General features: G+C 40.2%; 2 protein-coding genes across 5 annotated transcripts; one reads left to right on the forward strand and one right to left on the reverse strand.

Moving 5' to 3' along the window:
• Positions 1-117: 117 nt before the first annotated feature.
• On the reverse strand, positions 118-9,231 carry LOC135336709 (bone morphogenetic protein receptor type-1B-like). Of its 4 annotated transcripts, none has more exons than XM_064532567.1 (10): positions 9,093-9,231; positions 8,810-8,921; positions 5,799-5,966; positions 5,206-5,355; positions 4,606-4,754; positions 3,045-3,198; positions 2,669-2,845; positions 2,074-2,526; positions 1,608-1,738; positions 118-451 (listed from the first exon to the last, which is right to left on the reverse strand). In XM_064532567.1, exons 2-10 carry the CDS (start codon positions 8,886-8,888, stop codon positions 335-337), a joined length of 1,578 nt encoding a protein of 525 aa, XP_064388637.1. In that variant the 5' UTR covers positions 8,889-8,921; positions 9,093-9,231; the 3' UTR covers positions 118-334. The 4 variants fall into 4 exon arrangements, with proteins under 4 accessions (XP_064388637.1, XP_064388634.1, XP_064388635.1 ...); XM_064532564.1 differs by having other exon boundaries at positions 5,200-5,355; XM_064532565.1 differs by having other exon boundaries at positions 5,200-5,355; positions 9,044-9,174.
• Positions 9,232-9,338: 107 nt separating this feature from the next.
• On the forward strand, positions 9,339-18,908 carry LOC135336706 (uncharacterized). The gene is made up of 8 exons (XM_064532562.1): positions 9,339-9,546; positions 12,958-13,222; positions 14,610-14,795; positions 15,128-15,490; positions 15,798-16,221; positions 16,457-16,573; positions 17,043-17,078; positions 17,361-18,908. The coding sequence occupies exons 1-8, from the start codon at positions 9,454-9,456 to the stop codon at positions 18,778-18,780; spliced, it is 2,904 nt and encodes a 967-aa protein (XP_064388632.1). The 5' UTR covers positions 9,339-9,453; the 3' UTR covers positions 18,781-18,908.
• Positions 18,909-19,463: the final 555 nt, after the last annotated feature.

A 19,463-nucleotide genomic window follows, 5' to 3' on the forward strand; every position in this document is an offset into this window, starting at 1 on the left:
AAGGATTCTCACAAAATTCATGCCAGTTATACACATATCTGCATGGATTCAGCATGTAATCATGTTCATTATTGCTTGCTTACATGTATTATCGTGATTTTTTGCATTCTCACAAAATTCATGCCAGTTATACACATAATATTATCTGCATGGATTCAGCATTGCACAACCAGTAGAAAGATGATAATTATAAGTGATATATAATATTGTGTGAGAACACGGTGTCCACATAAATATAAGGTAACAAAAATGCACACAAAGGGAACAGGATTGTGGGAAAGTAATAAACATCATGACCTGCCCCAGTCAAAAAGCCACTAATGCCAATTAATAGTTACGATTTCAAATTCTCTGCCAGTTTTAGTCTGATTCTTGCCACTGTGGGTCGACCATCGGGTGAGGCTGACCAACATTCCTTCATTAGCAGGACAATATTCTGATAGAAGTGGACCTGAGATGAGAGAGAGAGAGAGGTTCCTCAGTCAACATTAATATGCCCCCAAATGTGTATATATAACTGTACAGTCAGTACCCATGCATCAATAAAAGTTCCGTTTCTATAAAAACGCATGTATAAACGGTAGCGTTAAATCGGATGCAGAACGACCACTTCCCTCATTATAAATCAAAACAGTGACGTTATCATGAACAATTTAACACGATGATACTGTTTACAATGAGCTAGCTACAGTGGAACCTCTGTTAACAATCGTCTCTGAATAAAGGCCAGTTGCTATATGAATGAATAGTTTGTGTACAAAACAACCTCTCAACAAAGGCCACCTCCGTATATAGGCCAAAACATTGTTCCCCAAGGTGTCTGTTCTAGAGGGGTTCCACTGTATTACAGGTCACAGATGACTTGCATGGAGGGCCACTTAGTCTTAGGGCTGATGCAACCGAGAACAATTGGGCAACAGTGCACTGTTGCAAAATAGCACTTCTAAGCCAACTAAAGCACTAGACAATCAGCAATTAATACTAGTACTGTAGCACACAAGCTAGCTACACACGAGCACAAGTTAACGAATCTGCTCACTCAGTAATTTTCTGCATATGCGTGAAAATGGTAGCATTTTTGCATAATACAATGCGTTCATTTTATGTGTTTAAACGGGAAGAGTAGGTTTTACGTAAACAGAATGGGAACGTTTTACTGTAAATACACCACTATAAGAATAGTAATAGTAATACCACTACCGTATATAGAACGAGTGTTGCAAGCTGCGCTGTGCTAATGCCTCTCACCATATTATCTATATAAACTCACTGAGAAGTGCGGGTACGCCTTGAGGCATAATTATATTATAGCGGGTTAACTTTGTGGGGAATGCATTCATTATTTTCGTGGGCAGGCTGATCTTGATGAATAGTTTACCCACGGTAGTTTACCAGAGCATTCACAGCAGTGCACGAAGTGCAAGTTTTTACTCGTAAAATCACCACTGTCATTCAAAGTCATCTTACAGAAATTCCCTGCTATACAGTATAGATTAATAGTTCACTGCAAAACACATTCCAGTCCACAACTAAGCGGGGCTCAAACCATTAACGAAGGGGACATTAGCATTATTGTAAATGAATCATCCACTCTAAATTATACACACCTTGTTAATGTTCCATCTTTCCTCCAGCTGTGGTCTCATTCTTTGCTCTACAACCACCTTCCTTACCAGCTCTATAGTGGGGTCAGACGGAAGGAGGTTGTGGTATGGCACTGCATATTCACTAGGTTCACCTGCAAGTAGACAACGAGGAGCGATCAATAACATATACCATAATCAATTGGTCGAGTATAACATAACTCGTACATAATGAACCTCCATGCTCTGAACAAGGGGCAGTGCCCTTCTCTAATTTGTTGCGTGTTGATCAAAAGATCAAACAGTGCAAATATAATATTATGGCATATTGCATAGTGAAGACTGGTACATCAAAGCTAACAAGTTACCACAGTGCAATATGCCATATATTTGCACAGCCAGAAAGCTTGGATTTCTAGATAAGATGAGCCATTATTTTTACACAGCACTAATTGGCATCATTTTTATAATCACATTGAATTCTACTAACCTTCGCCTTCTGACCTCCGAAGAACCTCCCACATCACAAGCCCGTAGGAATAAATATCCGTGACACAGAATGATTGAATTTCTGTAGTCACAACAGAGTTATTCAACACCTCGGGAGCCATGTATCGCTTAGTGCCCACTTGCACTTTTACCGGGGCACTCCCAGGAAGAAGATCTTCTGCACCAAGCGACAAACCAAAATCAGCCACAACGCAACTTCCAAATTCATCCTTGAGCAGGATATTTCTTGTTTTGATGTCTCTGTGAGCAACCCCTCCATGATTTCCTCCAAAGAAAGAGTTGAAGGGATGATGAAGATATTCTAATGCATCGGCAATACTGCAAAGGATACGGAACACTTTCTTCTGTGGAAGTGTGTTGTGTATGAGGTGGTCGGCTAGACAACCGTGCTCATAGTACCGCATGATGAGCCAAAATTCAGTCGGAAAAAGAGCTGTATGTGTGAATAATCATGTTTAAGTACATGTAGCTCTGCATGAGATGTCTTTAGTTAATACACACATAAAATAAGCTTTATGTCTGTTTAACAACAGGTACGTAGCGTGGGGAATATTGTAATAATTATCACAACTTACGAGGAGTGTGTAAATCGGCCCCGTAATAAATGGCTATACTTTCGTGATTTAGAAATGCTCTTGTGTAGATACAGCGTTCCCTCTCAAAGCTCTGATCGTCGATACTTTTGTATATCTTGACAGCCACAGTGGCACCAATACGTGTGCCCTTCCAGAGCTGACTGAAACCACCTGAAGCTGTGCGAGTTATACATAACATTAATTGGTTCCCATCCAACGATCTTAAGTATAATTATGTATGTACATACCTAAGTCTTTCTACATGTAGATCTAGCTCTATTTTGAACGGAGAATCTGCCTCTTGCATTAATACTATGTATAATTTTATTCAGTGTTTTTTGGAGGTCTCAGAAATGGAAAACATGTGCACACATACCAATTAGCTCAATCAATTTGATTTCTTTGGCGATCGTTTTTGGTTCCAATATCAAAGCTCCTCCTGACCGCCCCCCACTGGACACACCGCTGATGCCACTCTCGGAAATAAATGACACACTCTCAATCTGCGAGTTCGTTTCATACTTGCTGATCTGTGTGTGTGTGTGTGTGTGTGTGTGTGTGTGTGTGTGTGTGAGTGTATACAGTGAGGTACGTTCACAGCATCACACGGACATACAACATGCCTAACTTCTTATAGTGACAGTCTCTAGTATCAATTCGATTTAATATCACTATTATTGTACGAGTGAGGGTTCTCATCCACGAACATTTTAATATAACTAGAGCACTAAAGTGCAAACCCTCCTCAGCTGGTGACATGATTATAAAGAAACCAGAAGAGTGATATAATGCAGTGCATAATGTTGTTATCATGTATGACTTGCACAGCAACTCAGGAGCAATAAAACTAAACCAGACTGGAGGCATGCTGAGAACAGGTAGTGATACTTATAATTATGCAATATGTGGATTAGGATCACAGCAAAGAAGCCTGAAGTCTCAGAGAAGTATGGCTCCAGGTCTGTCCTGCATGGAGTAGGATCCCATGCTAAAGCAGCAGGAGCTATAATTCAAGCTTTCTACTGTAGTGACTCTGTTCCATTGTTCCTGGTACAGGATCACTTCAGTTATAAGTAACGCATGTGCAAGTTCTGTTCAAGCTACATCTTGCTCGCTTTTATTAGACAACGAAGCTTTAACACCGAAAGCTGCCACTATTAGAAGTACTAACTTGCTGTGTGGAGGCTACCCATGCTGTAAACACAGTGCTAAAGCATCCAGGTAAGCAGACCCAGTCACAAGCTTCTTAGCTTTTGCTCGTTTTTATTTCACAAGGAAGGTTTAACATCAAATTCTGCCACTATTAAAACTATTAACTTGTTGTGTGAAGGCTATCCATGCTGTAAACGCAGTGCTGTGGCATCCAGGTGAGTAGATTCACCTGTTACAAACAAACAAACCAGACGACTACTATAACCCGTGGCTGCCCACGCGCCTCGGATTAATAAGAAGCAACATTACGGAGTGTTGAGTTGGGGCAGAGAAAGGGTGCTTATGAGCCCCTCCGAATTGCAGCTGTTAACTGTCTGTCTAGTACAGTAGTAAATGACTAAGGTGACCGTAGACAAACAGACAGTCACACTGATATGTCAGGCGCTACACTGATTGCAATATTCATTTTCTGTAATTATAGGGAGACCAAAAGTGGGCTCCCTCCCATTTTAGAATCCCTTATCAGCAGTGAGAAAGCACTCAATAAAAAATACTATTGGTCACAGCAGCAGGTATGACGTCACTGCACCTTGGCATGGCACAGCAAGTGATTGTTCGAACTACAAACTTCATTCTGCTAGTTTTTAGTCCCACAGCTATCTATTAATAATGCATACAACAATTTCGTTTTGTTTGTGCAATGTAATTATACACCGATTATTGACACCTGATAGTTCGGCTATGTAATAAACATGGCCTGACAATTTTGTTACTTTAAAACTCACAGGTGAACTTCGACGACACCTCTTTACATAAACGAAGAAGTAACAAACAATAGTCAGGACTACGAGCAACAGCAGGATAACGAGAACGAAAACAATTATGAAGATACCCCACCCAGGTAGAATTTGATCTGTTGCTTGATTTGTTGACTCTGTGGGAGGGAGATATATAAGATATAAAACGACCAACTTTAGGACTGATGACCTAATATGTGCATAGGTACTGATCTTAATCGTCCATTGATAACTAGGAACGAGCCGATAAATACCGTATAGCGGGTCAATTTTTCGTGGGGTCAAAAATTCAACACGGTGATTTTCGTGAGTACAACATTTCAGTTTGCCTGCACTGCATTGCATGCGTTTCGGAAACTACGCCTAAGTTTTCGTAAGGGAGAATATTTCGTGGAGGTCAGGTTGCCGACAAAAACAACGAACACCACGAAAATTACCCGCTTTACGGTGATCAAAATATTGCATTCTGCGAAACCACACATCTGATTGCGCAGCTGGTCAGTGCCACACAAAGGAGGAGCAACATGATCCATAAACAAAATTAAGTGTGTCCTAGCTAGCTAGCTATACACATGAAGGTACCTGTACCATTGCCTGTAGGGGTTTCAATCAAGTGTGAACAGTTTACTGGGGGGCAGTCTGAGGGGAAGGTGACTTGGAGACACTGCTCGTATGTCAGATTAGGGGGCGTGAGGCACTTGTTACACCCCGTACCTTCACAGCACTGACCACGGTGCCCTGTGTGGGGATGGGGTGGGGTTAGTTTGCATGACTATATATTTATGTCGGAAATCTGGAATAAATGGCAGGTAATTTTTGTACGAACTACCCATTTAAGTGTTTCGTAATATTCGTACAACTTAGGATAGTGACGTAAAATTACCTATTGCAATAATGCTCTACAATACGAAATTTCACCATATGAAAATAACCCTGTCTGAAACGCGTGATTAATTAACGAGAATTTGATTTATTGCTCCAGGGCCGAGGCAATTAAGTGGCGGCTCCAGGCGCTTAATTAGATTAGCAGGAAGTCCCGTTCCTTTCTGAATACATTTAATTCCAGGGTAAGGCTTTGTTCGATACTAATCTCTATCTTTTATTATGGATTCTAGGTACTGATAATAAAATAGCATGTAACACACATAATTATAGGAGCACAATACTAACCAGTAACTCACTGTCTTCAGTATTCCTGAAACAAGTCAGGCCGTGAAGAACGCAGACTCGACGGGTCATGCCAGTATCAAGGTTAAAGTCCACTAGACACCGAGTTGAAAAATCGCTAGTGCAAGTATTGTTAGTGCATGGAATTGCATTATCATCGCAGTAGCAGCTTGGAGTAGAGGCTGTGTGAAAATGAATATGAAAGTGAGTCGAACAATAATAATTAGGTGAAAAAACAGATTTTCCCGGGATTGATTGACACCCACGTGGCAGAGAATACTAGAGTGTGTACCGGTCTTATAACAAATACTTCCAAAGTTTTATTTACTATTAAAAGTAAATTAATTTTTCCCCCTTAATATTGAATAATGAGACTATAATTATTAAGGTTACGGTAAACAGTTTGTTCATGAATATTCATGATTTTCTTATAATGATTTTTGTGAAACTATAAATGCCATGAGAGAAGTTTGAAGCACATACATGATAAATATATTGGTGTATCAATCTGTATGACAAGTATCAATCTTCAAAACATCTTCCAGTGGAAGCTCTGAGCGATCATCAAGTTACTAGAAACAACACAAAACTAGTAGTCATTTTAAACTTCCAAAAACACTTCTAGCTCTGTGTTCTTGGTCTTATATAATGCTTCTTACCATTCTGGAGGGCGGGTCGAAGCGTTTTTTTCTTTCCAGGCCAACAAACTCTCACAAAATAATAATATGTAGACTAACTCCACTTAAAATGGCGGCCAGAGCCAAGGAAAACAGCCTCTTGTGAGCTTTCAGTAGCCTTTTTTCAAAATATCTCTTCGACCCGCCCTGCATATAGTGAAGCTACAGTAGACTGTACCTAAGCTTTACAGTAAAAATGTCTATTCGAGCCATGAAATGACTATACTGCGTTTCAGCTGGACTTCCAGCTCATTCTAGCTGGAAAAGATCACTAGATCTAGCTTATGAATAATTAATGAGCAAACGGTTGACCGTAACCTTAAGTGCATGGCTTAAATCGGATTCAGGTCAATGAATTAACAGCTAGCTTTAATGATTGATTAGGCCTAACAGCACAGCAAGTTGGGCAGTGTGGGCATTGACTTGAGGGAAAATAGTCAGTGAATTTCCATAATAATTAACGTCCGGGGAGACAATATTTTCGAATTGTACACCCACATGTCAATTAATGTCGGACAACAACTAAAATTCCAAGTAGTGTACTATGAACTCGATTGTGTCTAGCCAGAAAAGGGTCATTAATCTTTAGGAAGAACAACTCAACATAGAATTACACACATCAGCGACTACGCAGTCTATAATTGTACAAAGAATGAAATATTGAACGCTATATGTCATAATGGCATTACAGCTAGCTAAGTTTGAAGCACCCCATTATACATGCGCACTAGCTACAGCCACATGTATATATATATTTGTTTTCATGGGAGGATCTTTCCTGACTCTACTGTGAGCCTACTCCGGTCCCACTGCATGTCAGGTGTACTACTTTCTCTCTGTGCTGATTTTGCATTGATCATAGATATATAGTTCCAGTGCATTGTCTGCACCACAGCCGTTTTCAAAGCCTTGTCATATCTGCGTGTAAAAGGAAGTTTTTTAGACTCACATTCCTTAGGTCAAAGTTTAATTGGGCTATTTTTTAGCTGCCAAGACTTTGATTCGTGCACTGTTAGATCTAGGTTATAGCTATTAGCTTAATCAACCATCGTTTCAGCTTCAGAATCTTCAAGAGGGAGGCCTGGAGTTGCTATGAATATCACTTTGTTTAATGTGCTATTGAACTTTGACCCGAATATAATAATTAAGGAATGTGGGTCTTAAGACACGCGGATGTCGTACCTCCTCTGTGTGTATATAGTTTAGTTTTATTATTGCCCTCTGTTAGTTGTTGCTATAAGTGTCCATTGATAGATCTACTAGATCTACTGATTTTCACATAATTTGTACAACACTCCGGTTGTGAGACGTGCAATATTACAACTACACAACTACGGAAGGTATAGCACTAGTTCATTTGGTATTTCATTTGGTAATCCACTGTTGTGGTACAGATATTCTATGGGAACATAGTGGTACGTGGGTGAGGTACGCAGACATTCACTACTACTATTAGGTCACATACACAGTTATTAAAACGGTTGAGTAGTTCCACTAAAGCTCATATCAATAAACTCAATGAGCCTTGAATACAAAGCACGGAGTACACTACACACACACACACACACACATAACTTCAGTGAGTTTTTATATGAGCCGGGGTGATCAATTATAAACACCTCCACTGTGTCTGATAAATATTTGGGATAACTATCTTTAACAAATTAATTATCGTAACAATCATTAAAAATTACAATTATTAGAGCAGTATAATGGCACAGTAATTCTCAGTCAAAGCAAAACTGTAAATTGGAAACATTGTGAAGATTTACACCTATTGTAAAAGAGTCATCATCATGTGCTATAAAGTGGGCAGGGGACTAATTTTGAGTGAGAAAAGGGATGTGGTTTGAATAATATTGGTCAAATTATAAATTTTTAGTTTCAAGAGTGGAAACTTTCATTTAGACAAATGTGGTAAAATACTCGTAAACAAGACGAACATGGCTATAACAAGCTACAGCTTCAGCTCCTGAAAATTCCATTAGCAAGAACCAAGTTCAACTCATGGCAACACCTGGGTTTTTAGTAGACCTTCATGAAGAGAAGATGTACAATCACACAAGATTGTGTAGTACTCACTACAACAGTATACTGTAGGGAGGGATCAGTGGTACAGGTATTCTACTCTATCTCCGGTCATTTTCCCACAGACACCTCCTCCCAGAACAGTGTGTACACAGTGGGTACCACAATGGGCCTATCAAAACAAGTCCTCCTCAAACATTCTGAGAGAGGGACTGCAAGCTAGCTATTAAAAACTGCATGCACACACAACAGTCAACTCTCTACAATTTAAATACACGACACCAGTCACTATGATATAAAAACAAAGTCTGGTTGCTTACAATTCTGAGCTCTGTTGGCAGGAGTCCATAGCAGCAGCAGCATTGTGCACGTAGACACTGCAACAACGTAATCTCTCATTTTGCAGTCTCAACTTAAAGCTCATAAAGGAAACTGGAGAGAAACAAACAAGGAATTAATATACTCTTGCACATGTATGGTTTAATAAGGTTGGTCAATGCAGCTAGCTGCTGCATGCATGTTCCATTACTAATAGATTCTATAATACAACTTACACAGTCTAGATCTAGTGCTTTCTAAAATTCTCAGCTTGTATCTACCTACCTGGCCTGGCCGGCTGCAGACAATAATTTGAGGCGAGGCTTTGCTCTCTTCTTCTTTATAATCTTGCAGACTTCTGTGTGTGTAGTTGACGTAATCGTTGCAAGGTCAGCCCCTCCCCCTTTTGTGCGGTTCATCAACGTCATACTGTCACCATAATTAATTTTTATATCGAGGGCGACGTCGTCGTCTTGAGACCACGCCTTTCTACTATCTCACTGTAGAACTAGAAGGCGCGGTCTCCATAATTATTCTGGATTTTTAATCGATGTGGTACAAGTCAAAGCTAGCATCATATTTCTATGCATATTAGCAGGCAAGTACAACAGACAGTTAGCCACCGATAAGTTTCAGCTATCTAGTTATGGCCACTCCAATCGGAGCAGTTGATGCAGGTGGCAAGACCATAATAGACGGCAACATAAGACACCGACACTCTGCCATTGGGTTCCAAAAGGTGAGTCTACTCGAACTCATGGTCCATAATATCTATGGTCTACTCTAGCCGGCCAGTGTTTGTTGGTTGTGGCATGCAAGCTAGCTATGGTTGGGTGCTTGCTTGCACTGGATATAGCTATTAAAACTGCAAAGAGTGGGTTTTGCATGAAGCCACGGCTCTAGCTAGCTAGCTGCTTGGATCGATTGATCGAGTTCGAACCAGTTTTTGAAGAAGCATATAGAATCGTCTGTACAGTGATAGATCTGGCTAGCTGCAACTCTGACCAGCCTGTTCTCTATAGCTTTCTTTTCAACGTTGTGTTTACTATAGCTCGAGCTCGGGTACGGTAGGTTGCTTTTTGCAGCTATGGGTCGTTAAGTACGTTGTGTGGGCTGATTACTTAAAGCTCAGGTTGCAGTTCAGTTCAGCTCTTGCATACACAAGCTATACTTGTGTTAGCATTTTTTATGTGCCATGCGAAGCTTTAGCCTTTGTAATGTGCTATTTTGTAGTGTAGAGAAGCCCTAATAAATCTGGTTGGTGGACAAAGGGCCTTGGTGCATTTTCGTGGGTGGACAGTGGTTCCAGGGCCAACTTCTTGCAATTCTTCCCAGATTTTCCACAATTGCCCGACTGCCTAATTTGTGGGCGTAAGATCCCCAATGCCAACACCAGCCTTAGATGTATTATCTTGACACATTACGACTTAATAGACTCTTTTGCTTGTCCTGTTATTGTGCCTAGTTGTTTGTGAACTAAGTGTTCCCTTGTTGTGGCTACATAGTGCCCACTTTGTCTCTCTGCCATTGATACATTCTTAATTACCAGTACCTCAGAGCAGAGTTGATTTGATCAACGGGAGATATGCCTTTGTCAAAACCACCCATTGCCCAAAGTACACTAATAATTACCCTGAGCCGTACATATATGTCACTGGTCATCACTTTGCTAAGACAACTGTTTAGATGGTAAAGGATCAGAGCGACCTCCGTGCATGTTATTGCAATGTTAGTGTAGTAGTGTTGGACTGTGCATTTTAAATTATAGCACATCAGAATGAGCTGTACGGTTGGTACCCCAATCAGCCCTCACTGTAAGTTTTTACAATGTATTCTACATGCTGATCATTCTTGTCTGATCCACTTCTTACTTATACAATGGAGATCAAATCGAGTCTTCCATTGTGATCTTCCATTGTCATTCTGTGTGTATGATACTGAGTAACCTTCTTTAGTTAGTGCATCAATTCTATATAATAATTGTACTGAGTAGCTGATCTAGCTTCCTTGTCGTCACAGTGATGAGTGTTGTCATCACAAAGTATGCAGACCTCTAATCAGAGTTGTGAATGAGTATTGACGAATGTTTACCCTCTCTTGAAGCCATCTCTAAGCTAAGGAAGCCCAATGTTGAGTCTAGTATAGAAACAGTGCTTTGAACAAGAATTTGAATATCATTGTTGGGTATTTTATAATTTTGCTGTTTCCTCAATGAAGGTTGGTTGCTTTAGAAAGCAATTTTTTGTGACATTGAAATCCATTGTATTGTCTCTAAAATAATAACTATGGAAGTTCTGCATGATCAGGAGCTTTTTAGTGAAATTCCATATAATTATTGTAGCCATGAGATACTGGCCCAATTGCTGCTCCAAGACAATGTTTAAAGCTACAGTAGGAATACTTTATGCTTTTTATGTACTTTATATGCTCTAGTGAAGGTTGGTTGTCCTGTTGAAGTACAGTGTTGAATTTCACAATTAAACCCTGTGCAACTGTACTCCAATAAAAAAACGTACAACCAATTAACCTGCTATGGTACATACAATGCTAATACTCTAGCTAACACACTCAGTGTCCGCTTATTAATTAGTACTTATGTTTCCTTAGTATTCATAGCATGTAAAATGAGTGCACTTAAAATCCTTATGATGTACACGACTTGCAATTTGATCGTACGTACGATTTGCCTTTGTGATAGAGATACTCTATTACTAACAAAGGTGCGTATATTTGAGTGAGAATGTACATTTGGCTAACTACACACGGTATACATTGTGTGTACTTCCCATCTAGTAGTAACCAGTGGTGCTCATCCCCAAAGCTACTAATGAGACACTTGGCTGCGTCCATATCAGGACAAACAGTCCACACCCATTAGGTAGAGCCATATCAGGACTGGGTGTAGTCTAGTGTAGCCTGTCCTCTACTTTCCCTGTCGTGTCTGATAACTTGTTTGTGCACAGTACTTTAATTGTTCTCTTGTTGATTGCAATCCACTGCTTGCTGTGAGTGTATTCACCATCACTGCACTTATAGCCGTATATGCTATATATGCACGTTTCAATTGTTTGAATATAAAGTGGCTTGTGTAGGTTCACACGGTGTACACATGTCATCAACATTCCTTTTATATTTAGTGCCCTATCATGGATTGCAACAGTTAGTGTACTAGCTGTTGATTACAAGACTAGCTAAGCAGCTTCAAACTTAGGCGTACATCTGAAGCCGTTTGCACATCGTTTGATTTCATGCCCTTTGTTTATCTATCCTTGAATAGTGGACATGGGTACATGTACATAGCTGTACTATTGAAGCATTGATTCGGCACATCCCATTTAGTGTGCCTAGACGGTACGTATCTTTACTACTTAATACCTACAGATTTGTGCATTCATCTACTTCTGCAATTCTCATGTTTGTTTGGCTACCGGTGTTGGCCCTGAGGCGTTTTCCCTGAGGGTTGGTGTGTGTTGGTGGGGTTGCATTAGTTGACCACAGTAATAATACATGTACATGTACAGTACGTGACTTTGCCTATGGCTTCAAATTCCCCAGTTTGTTGTTTACGTGACTCCATTATCATTTACCAGGATTCAAAGTACATAAATGAAGAGTTCCTCTACCCGTTACGGTATTCCTAGCATAGCTAGTGTACATTGTATGGCTGATGATTTAATTCAGGCCTGACTCAATTTTATTGAGACTGTTTCATTGGTCTTCCCATGCATGGAAACCTTTGTGTGCGGGCTGGTATGTACGTATGTTGTTACTGCATGGTCATGCTCCCTTATCTCACTACCTGTTTTGCCTTCAAGGACCACTAGCTTGGAGCTTCATACTTCTCACTTTGATGTCTATTGACATAATTATACAGTCATCCAGTCCCCATTTCCTTTCGAATTGAGTCTGAGTTTACCATTACCATAACGTGGTAATATGTATGTATGCTTTATGTAACTCTGTAGCTCTCTCATGCTCGATTTGAAACACCTACACCTGAGCACAATCACTCTTTAGCTACCCATGTATCATGTACATCTACATGTATGCGTGTGTACACATATAATTAATTTATTGCACCACACGTACAACACGCATACGCGCACACACACACACACACACACACACACACACACACTCACACATACAGTGGAGACAACGCTACGTAACATTCAAAGTCACCAATTCTGGGCGCCTACAGTTTGTCATTTACAAAGAATCACCGGCCATCCCTGACAATGAAGTCAAGCATGTAGCTATTGACGAGTACGGAGGTCTGGAAACAAACATGAAACTGGAGAGTGAGAAATACACGTTTGCCGTCATCACTAACTCTTCTACCGAGTGCTTCTCTGTCGACTCCCCTCAAGAGATGTCCGAATGGACCAACTTATTGCAGGAGTACCTCGGGAAAGGTTAGATAATTATTAATGACCAAATCGATCTCTATAACAATTAAGCATTCTCACCTAGGTATAAGCATATTGTACTCTAAAGTTCTATAACCCTATGAGCTCACGCTTATAAAACTATTACCTCTATGTGTACATTCTAATTTCCGAAAGTGAACACATTGTGTCATAACAATAGGTCCATTAACTTCATTTGTAGGTACTGACAGAAGAAAATTACCTTACAAGAGTGGCCAAATCTTAATTAAGCTATCGTTACATGTGCGTACAGTAACATTAATTTTGCCTATTGTGCATGTGTTTAACTCTATCTACCACTAGCTTCATTTAGTGTTGTTTGTGTGTACTCTCATGAGACTGGGTAATTTTGGATGGGCTGTCACTGTAATAACAGATTATGTTGACAGCATATGCAATACTCCCCGGCTTCAGTTAGGCTTGATTGTGTGCAAAATTCAACAGTAAAGTCATAGTTGCACGTGACCTAACTTAAGTAACTATTTGAGGTACATGTAAATTTACACCTCCTCTGCTCTGCATGGCCCCCACTGATGAAAGCAAACGTGGTGTTTACAGTCTCCTTTATTTCAAACAAACTTTTAGTGCCGTACGAGTACTTTTTATGTTTTATGTTCCGGTTTTTGGTTTCTGAAAAGGTTATGTAATCTCCTGGAATGCTTTGATCTGTCAACTACGTGTGTATGCATGTACCACCTGGCCCACTCTAATCTAGAAATCTGCGAACAGCCAGTTATGTGTTGGTTGTCATGGTTTGCAGAAGGTATTGCATAGTTATTAACTGGGTTGTCTAATTAGTTGTAATTATTGAAGTTGGCAATACAAAAAAAGTAGCAATGTAAACAGTATTTGCTGGGCAACGCCTACATTTCGTATATATCCAAAATAATCACTTTCGAATCATTGTACTGACTAAAAGTAAATGTGTAGTCTATTGATCACAGCAGTTGTTGGCAAAATATTTTAACGTGGAACAGATTCCTCGGCATTTTTGAATGACGTCCCCAATGGTGTGTGTATGTTGTCCAAATTCACATACTGAGCTTCAAAGGGATTGGTCATGTGTTAATCAGTTTAGCTAATCAAATTCATTAGAGCAGGTGCCGGTGTCTCTTTGTGAATATCGTTCATATTGGTAAACAACTTTGCATCCTGCGTAACAACATACACAATGTACATGTACACCTACTATCAATAGGATCTGGTCTTATCAATTGTACGTGAATAATTAACTTGTAGACGTTTCGTGACGGTTGCCTATAATTATACCCTATTAATCTTTAGTCCCGAATCGTATGTTCTGTGAAAATTTTAATCCATTGGTGGCACATCAAGTTCACCACCGACCCCACACACCAAACCATACGCACAGAGCTGGTGCTGAGCATCAGTATACCGTTCAAACAGAATGTGTTGAGAGCGGGCAAAGCTCAGCTGCGAATCAGAAATCTTGGATTTTCCATAACAACGTGTGACAGCCCCCCGAGGTCACAGGGGTCATGGCAGATCATACACATACGAAAGTATGGAGGATCAGATTTCTTCAAGTTCGAAACTGGTAAGTTAAATCTCTTTTTATTGCTTACATGTACATTCTGATTGTACACATGCACCATTTATGCAGCATGCTAAATAATGCAGAAATTAATGTATCTTACGTGTAGCTATAATTATACACACTGTACATGTACATGCATGCACTGTAGCTTAATTAGTTATTATCCGCATCTTAATGGTTTGTGCCCAAAATTAATAATTACGCGGGTGATTATCTTCTTTTATTTTACAATTTTTCATTACTGTACCTATGCCAAAGTGTGTAGTCTGTTCAAGCACTCATTTGTACCACTGTTGTACTTTTGAGTCCACTTTGTATTGCCCCTCCCCTAGGCTCTCGCTGTCCAACAGGAGAGTGTCTCTACACCATCCAAACAGATGACAACAAAAGAGTCAAGACATTATTCAGCGAACTATCACTACACAAGCCAATCTTCACCGACGATCGTGTGGGACGACGTATGACTCTCGAGAAAAGCATGAGCCACAGCATGAAACTACCCTCTTTGCCGATGAACAGATTCAGTCTCCCACAGGTTCCTAGTAGCGACTCCCCAAGTCACCCGTTGTACGAGAACAGGGATGCTATAGCCAGTGCAATGCCTCAGGGTATGAGGAGACATTCTGCAGCTGGTACTGAAGAGGTGCCTAGTCCGGCCAGGCAGGGGGCCAAGACGCTGCAAAACGGAATACCTGGTAAGCTACTTGTACATGCACTTGTACGTATTACTTGACATTGAGTTGGTGGATTGGTTATTTCAAGTTCTACATGCACATGTATTTATGGGCATAAGAACAAAATAACTATTTGTGAAATACGATGTTGTGAGATCAATGACCTCAAGATAATTATCTGCTTACTCTATAATTAAACATAATTTTACTATTCCTACATGTAGTTCGGCACCCTAATCTTGTGTAGTTGCTAGGGTACAGAGTACATGTAAATCCTGCTTGTATTAGACTGTATAGTACGTGTCAACTTTCATGATGATCCCTGCAGGTACTGCAGTCAACATCGATGACAACAGACAATATGCTAACTGGACAGCCCAACGCACCCCCGGAAGAGCATCCCCCTCTAAAAAACTCCACCCACAAATCCAGCTCCCGGTAGACTACTACAGTGTGGTACCACCACCTGTCATCCAACACCGAAGCACCGCGTCCAACTCAACACCACCAAGCAGCCCCGAGACTGAACAATATCTCAGGGAGGATTTTGTGTCCCCATCCAAGAAATCACCTGATTATGATTACTCTATGGTTAACCCGTCTCGGGCGACTATAGTAGGTGACCATATCATGTTTAAGGAGGACTCTTCACAGCTAGAACCTGCCTCTAACCCTGAGGGCGATGATATGTATCAAAATCTCAAATTTCTACATAAAAAGTCGACAAATGGACCTGACTCTGATACCTCAAAGTAAGCCCCACCTGAATTTAATCTGTTCGTACATGTGTACATTGTACATAATGTTCATGCGTGCGTAATAGATAATTATGGTAAGAAACCGATCGAGTGTTGCATGAAATTTACAGGCACAAAGGTTGTTTACAATACCATACATAATTATTGTACTCTATTACACTCATTTGTAATTGTCTGGTCCACTTTGTAAATTACGCCATAATTTATGTTTTTGTTCGTTCTTTTACAGAGCCCCCATTGCGGCCACACAACCAGTGGTGATCTCTGACCTTGACTGGGCACAACATAACTACACTAATGTGCAACTAGCACAGGAGGCAATGCACAGCAAGAAAGCAGAGACACCGTGAGTGTGTGTGTGTGTGCTTCATGTTTTAATGTAATATTAACCGCTTGTAACATGTATCAATAAACTGAGTGGCCAACTGTACACAGTTAATGTACATGTTAAAGGCTGCAAAATAAATGTAAAAGTATTTCAAGCCACGTGTGATTGAGTTCAAATATCAAAGCATTCTCGTAGAGTGTATGTATGTACATGCATGTAGTGCAGAATGTACCATACATCACACTTACCCGATGACTTGAGTGTATATGTCTCCAAAAGGCCCTAATGAATTATGTCTCGATAGATTTACCTTGAGTGACTTGTATACACGCCCTGTGTGTAATTGATTTTAATGCAGCTAGCCTTATTCAAGTACATTATGTGGTTATTGTCCATGACTGTGTGTATGTACGTATACATGTACTGTTTTGCCCCTATTTGAATGTGAATGCTAATATTTATTGCTGGGTGTTTCTTTGCTACGCAGAGAAAGAAAGAGTGAACCATTCTCTCCGAGCAGAAGGTGAGGTTATGTTTCTATGGTGATGGTCGAGCCATAAAATACTACAATGTTGTACATTTGTGTGTTTGCACACTTTTAATGGTTTTCTAGACGTACTTATACAATTTGGCATACATTGTAGGTTAGACTTCACAATTTAATTTTAGTACTCCAAATTTAATGGCGGTAGCAATTATAGAGTGTGCTTTATATAGGCTTTCAATTGTGGCGCCAATTATAATTCTGTATTGTGAAATCTAACTTTGCTGCACACACATGTACTAACAATACTTTACATTGCAGGGAGACTAGCAGAAAACATTCAGTGCCATATACTGGCGGACTCAGAAACTCACGCTCGACTAACGAACTCGACAACAACCCAATAACTGATTCAAGCCATCCATCTCCGGACTATTACAACATGTGCGTGCCCAATTTACCTGCTAATAACTCAAAAAATGGTCTACACCTTCGTACAACTCTCTCATTGACTTCTATTCACCAACAATTTAATAGCCTAGATAGTGTAGATGGAGACACACGGAGTGGTATACCAGGACCAAGGTCCGATTTCGAGCGACAAAGCCGATCACCAGTTGCGAATACCTACGATTCTCTTATCCCTTTACCTGAAAACAAAGAAGTGATGACAGAGCGTTACGATAGATTGTCACCGCTATCCTTAAATCGGAACTCAGGCTCCTCTTCCCCTGACCCTGTTCTCTCGCCAACAGAATCTCTCAACCATTTGACCCGTTACCAACGCAAGGTGAATGTTACACACTACCATCACAAGTACGAATATGTCGACGTTGACTTAGAACATAGTGGAGAGAGTGGTTCAAGTGATGGAGTATTTAGTCCTAGTAACAAGATGGAGCACCCACTCACGTGGATGTCACCTGGCCCTAATGAGACACCACAACCTGAGAGTCACAGCAAGCCTGCCATTATTGAGTCCAGGAAGAGGGTATCTATAAAAGAAACGAACTCAAAGCCTCGAAAAAAGCAGCTACCTTTGCAGACAACACCAGAAGATTCACTTCATTTTTTCCCCTCAGAGCAACCCGTACGTGCTAGCAGTGAAATCACGAGAAAACCTTCGCCTGCACCCAGAAATTCTCGCTCAAAGACTACCTCAGCTGTTCGGCGATCAAGCTCGTCAGACGAATCCAGTTTTGAGGTTATTCCAGAAATGGAGACTATTTCTCATGCTCACACAACACCTAATGAAACCTTCCGCCCGAAAATCTCCAATATTCAAGTTGAGCTAGTTAGAGATTCAGTATCAGAACACATGTCACCTCCTCTCCCACCGCGAAATGGCAGTGACAATGATCTATCTAAAAAATTTAACACTGAATCGCAGCTGACTTCCTCAGTTGAGACTCCACCCCTTCCACCCCGCCCCCAGCACCACAAGTTGCCCCCCGTTAATATCGAGATTGACAAAAAACCATTACCTCCGAAACCAAAAGTTCTTTGTATTCCTGATAATGGCAGCAAGAAGTATGTATCGCTGACATTCAATGAAACAGTTGACTTTGATGATAGTACCTATTCTGCTGTGAATGTAGATCAACCGTTACAATTTAATCGCTCATTTTCTGAGCATCAAGAATCCGATGAACGTGTGTCTTATTCATCAGTTAACTTTCCTATAACGGATGCCCTTCATTCTACGATCAGAGAAAGAATGACAGAGAGAGCGAATTGTTAATTAAAATATAACACAAGTTTTTATTGCCATGCAAGTGATGTCACTAAGTCTGTGTACATGTGGGTTCAAGCACTTTTGTGTTCTGCAATCACTGAGAATAATTATCATTATGCTATTAATTTATTTTATGCAGCAAAGCAATAAAGTTATAAATCAGAGAATGACCCTATAATTCATGTATAGGTATAGTATATCATGTATCATGTCAATCTGGCATGCATTATAAGACTTCCAGAGTTAATTAGAGGATCGAGTAGGTTAATTAATTGTATCAATAATAGCTATAGGGTCTTGGTTATAAATTATAGTTAAAAGTTCGTAAGGAAGCTAGCTGCATGCATGCAAGTGTTTTCAGATTTTTATTCGTTTTTAGGGTACTAATTTTGGCGGATTTGTAGCAAATTCATTACCATAATAACAAGCGTGCACTTGCTAATGCCTCTCGCCAGTTATGCTTTCGCTCAAAAAGTATTAGTGTTATAGTAGTTTTTCTATAATGAATTTTACATTAAAGTTAGCTTATCTATATAAACTCACACTTTATTGTTGTAATGTACTCTTGATTGGTCTACCTTCAGAGAGATACGAATGTTATAAACTCACTGGCACATTTTTCTCTGCTGTTTCGTTCAATCATGATTTTATACCCCCCCTCTCTATACCCCCTACAGACTACCGGTGGT

The sequence above is a fragment of the Halichondria panicea genome, chromosome 5, assembly GCF_963675165.1.
Source record: "Halichondria panicea chromosome 5, odHalPani1.1, whole genome shotgun sequence".
Lineage (NCBI taxonomy): Eukaryota > Metazoa > Porifera > Demospongiae > Suberitida > Halichondriidae > Halichondria > Halichondria panicea.

Bases quoted from the DNA above. Each gene is read 5' to 3' on its own strand.
- LOC135336709 (XM_064532564.1), bottom strand. From the start codon at position 8,888: ATGAGAGATTACGTTGTTGCAGTGTCTACGTGCACAATGCTGCTGCTG. The intron at 5,967-8,809 runs GTAAGCAACCAG...ATTTTCACACAG, and splicing joins TGCCAACAGAGCTCAGAATT to CCTCTACTCCAAGCTGCTAC. The intron at 2,846-3,044 runs GTATGTGTGCAC...TAACTCGCACAG, and splicing joins CAAATTGATTGAGCTAATTG to CTTCAGGTGGTTTCAGTCAG.
- LOC135336706 (XM_064532562.1), top strand. From the start codon at position 9,454: ATGGCCACTCCAATCGGAGCAGTTGATGCAGGTGGCAAGACCATAATA. The intron at 15,491-15,797 runs GTAAGCTACTTG...TGATCCCTGCAG, and splicing joins GCTGCAAAACGGAATACCTG to GTACTGCAGTCAACATCGAT. The intron at 16,574-17,042 runs GTGAGTGTGTGT...TTTGCTACGCAG, and splicing joins AGCAAGAAAGCAGAGACACC to AGAAAGAAAGAGTGAACCAT.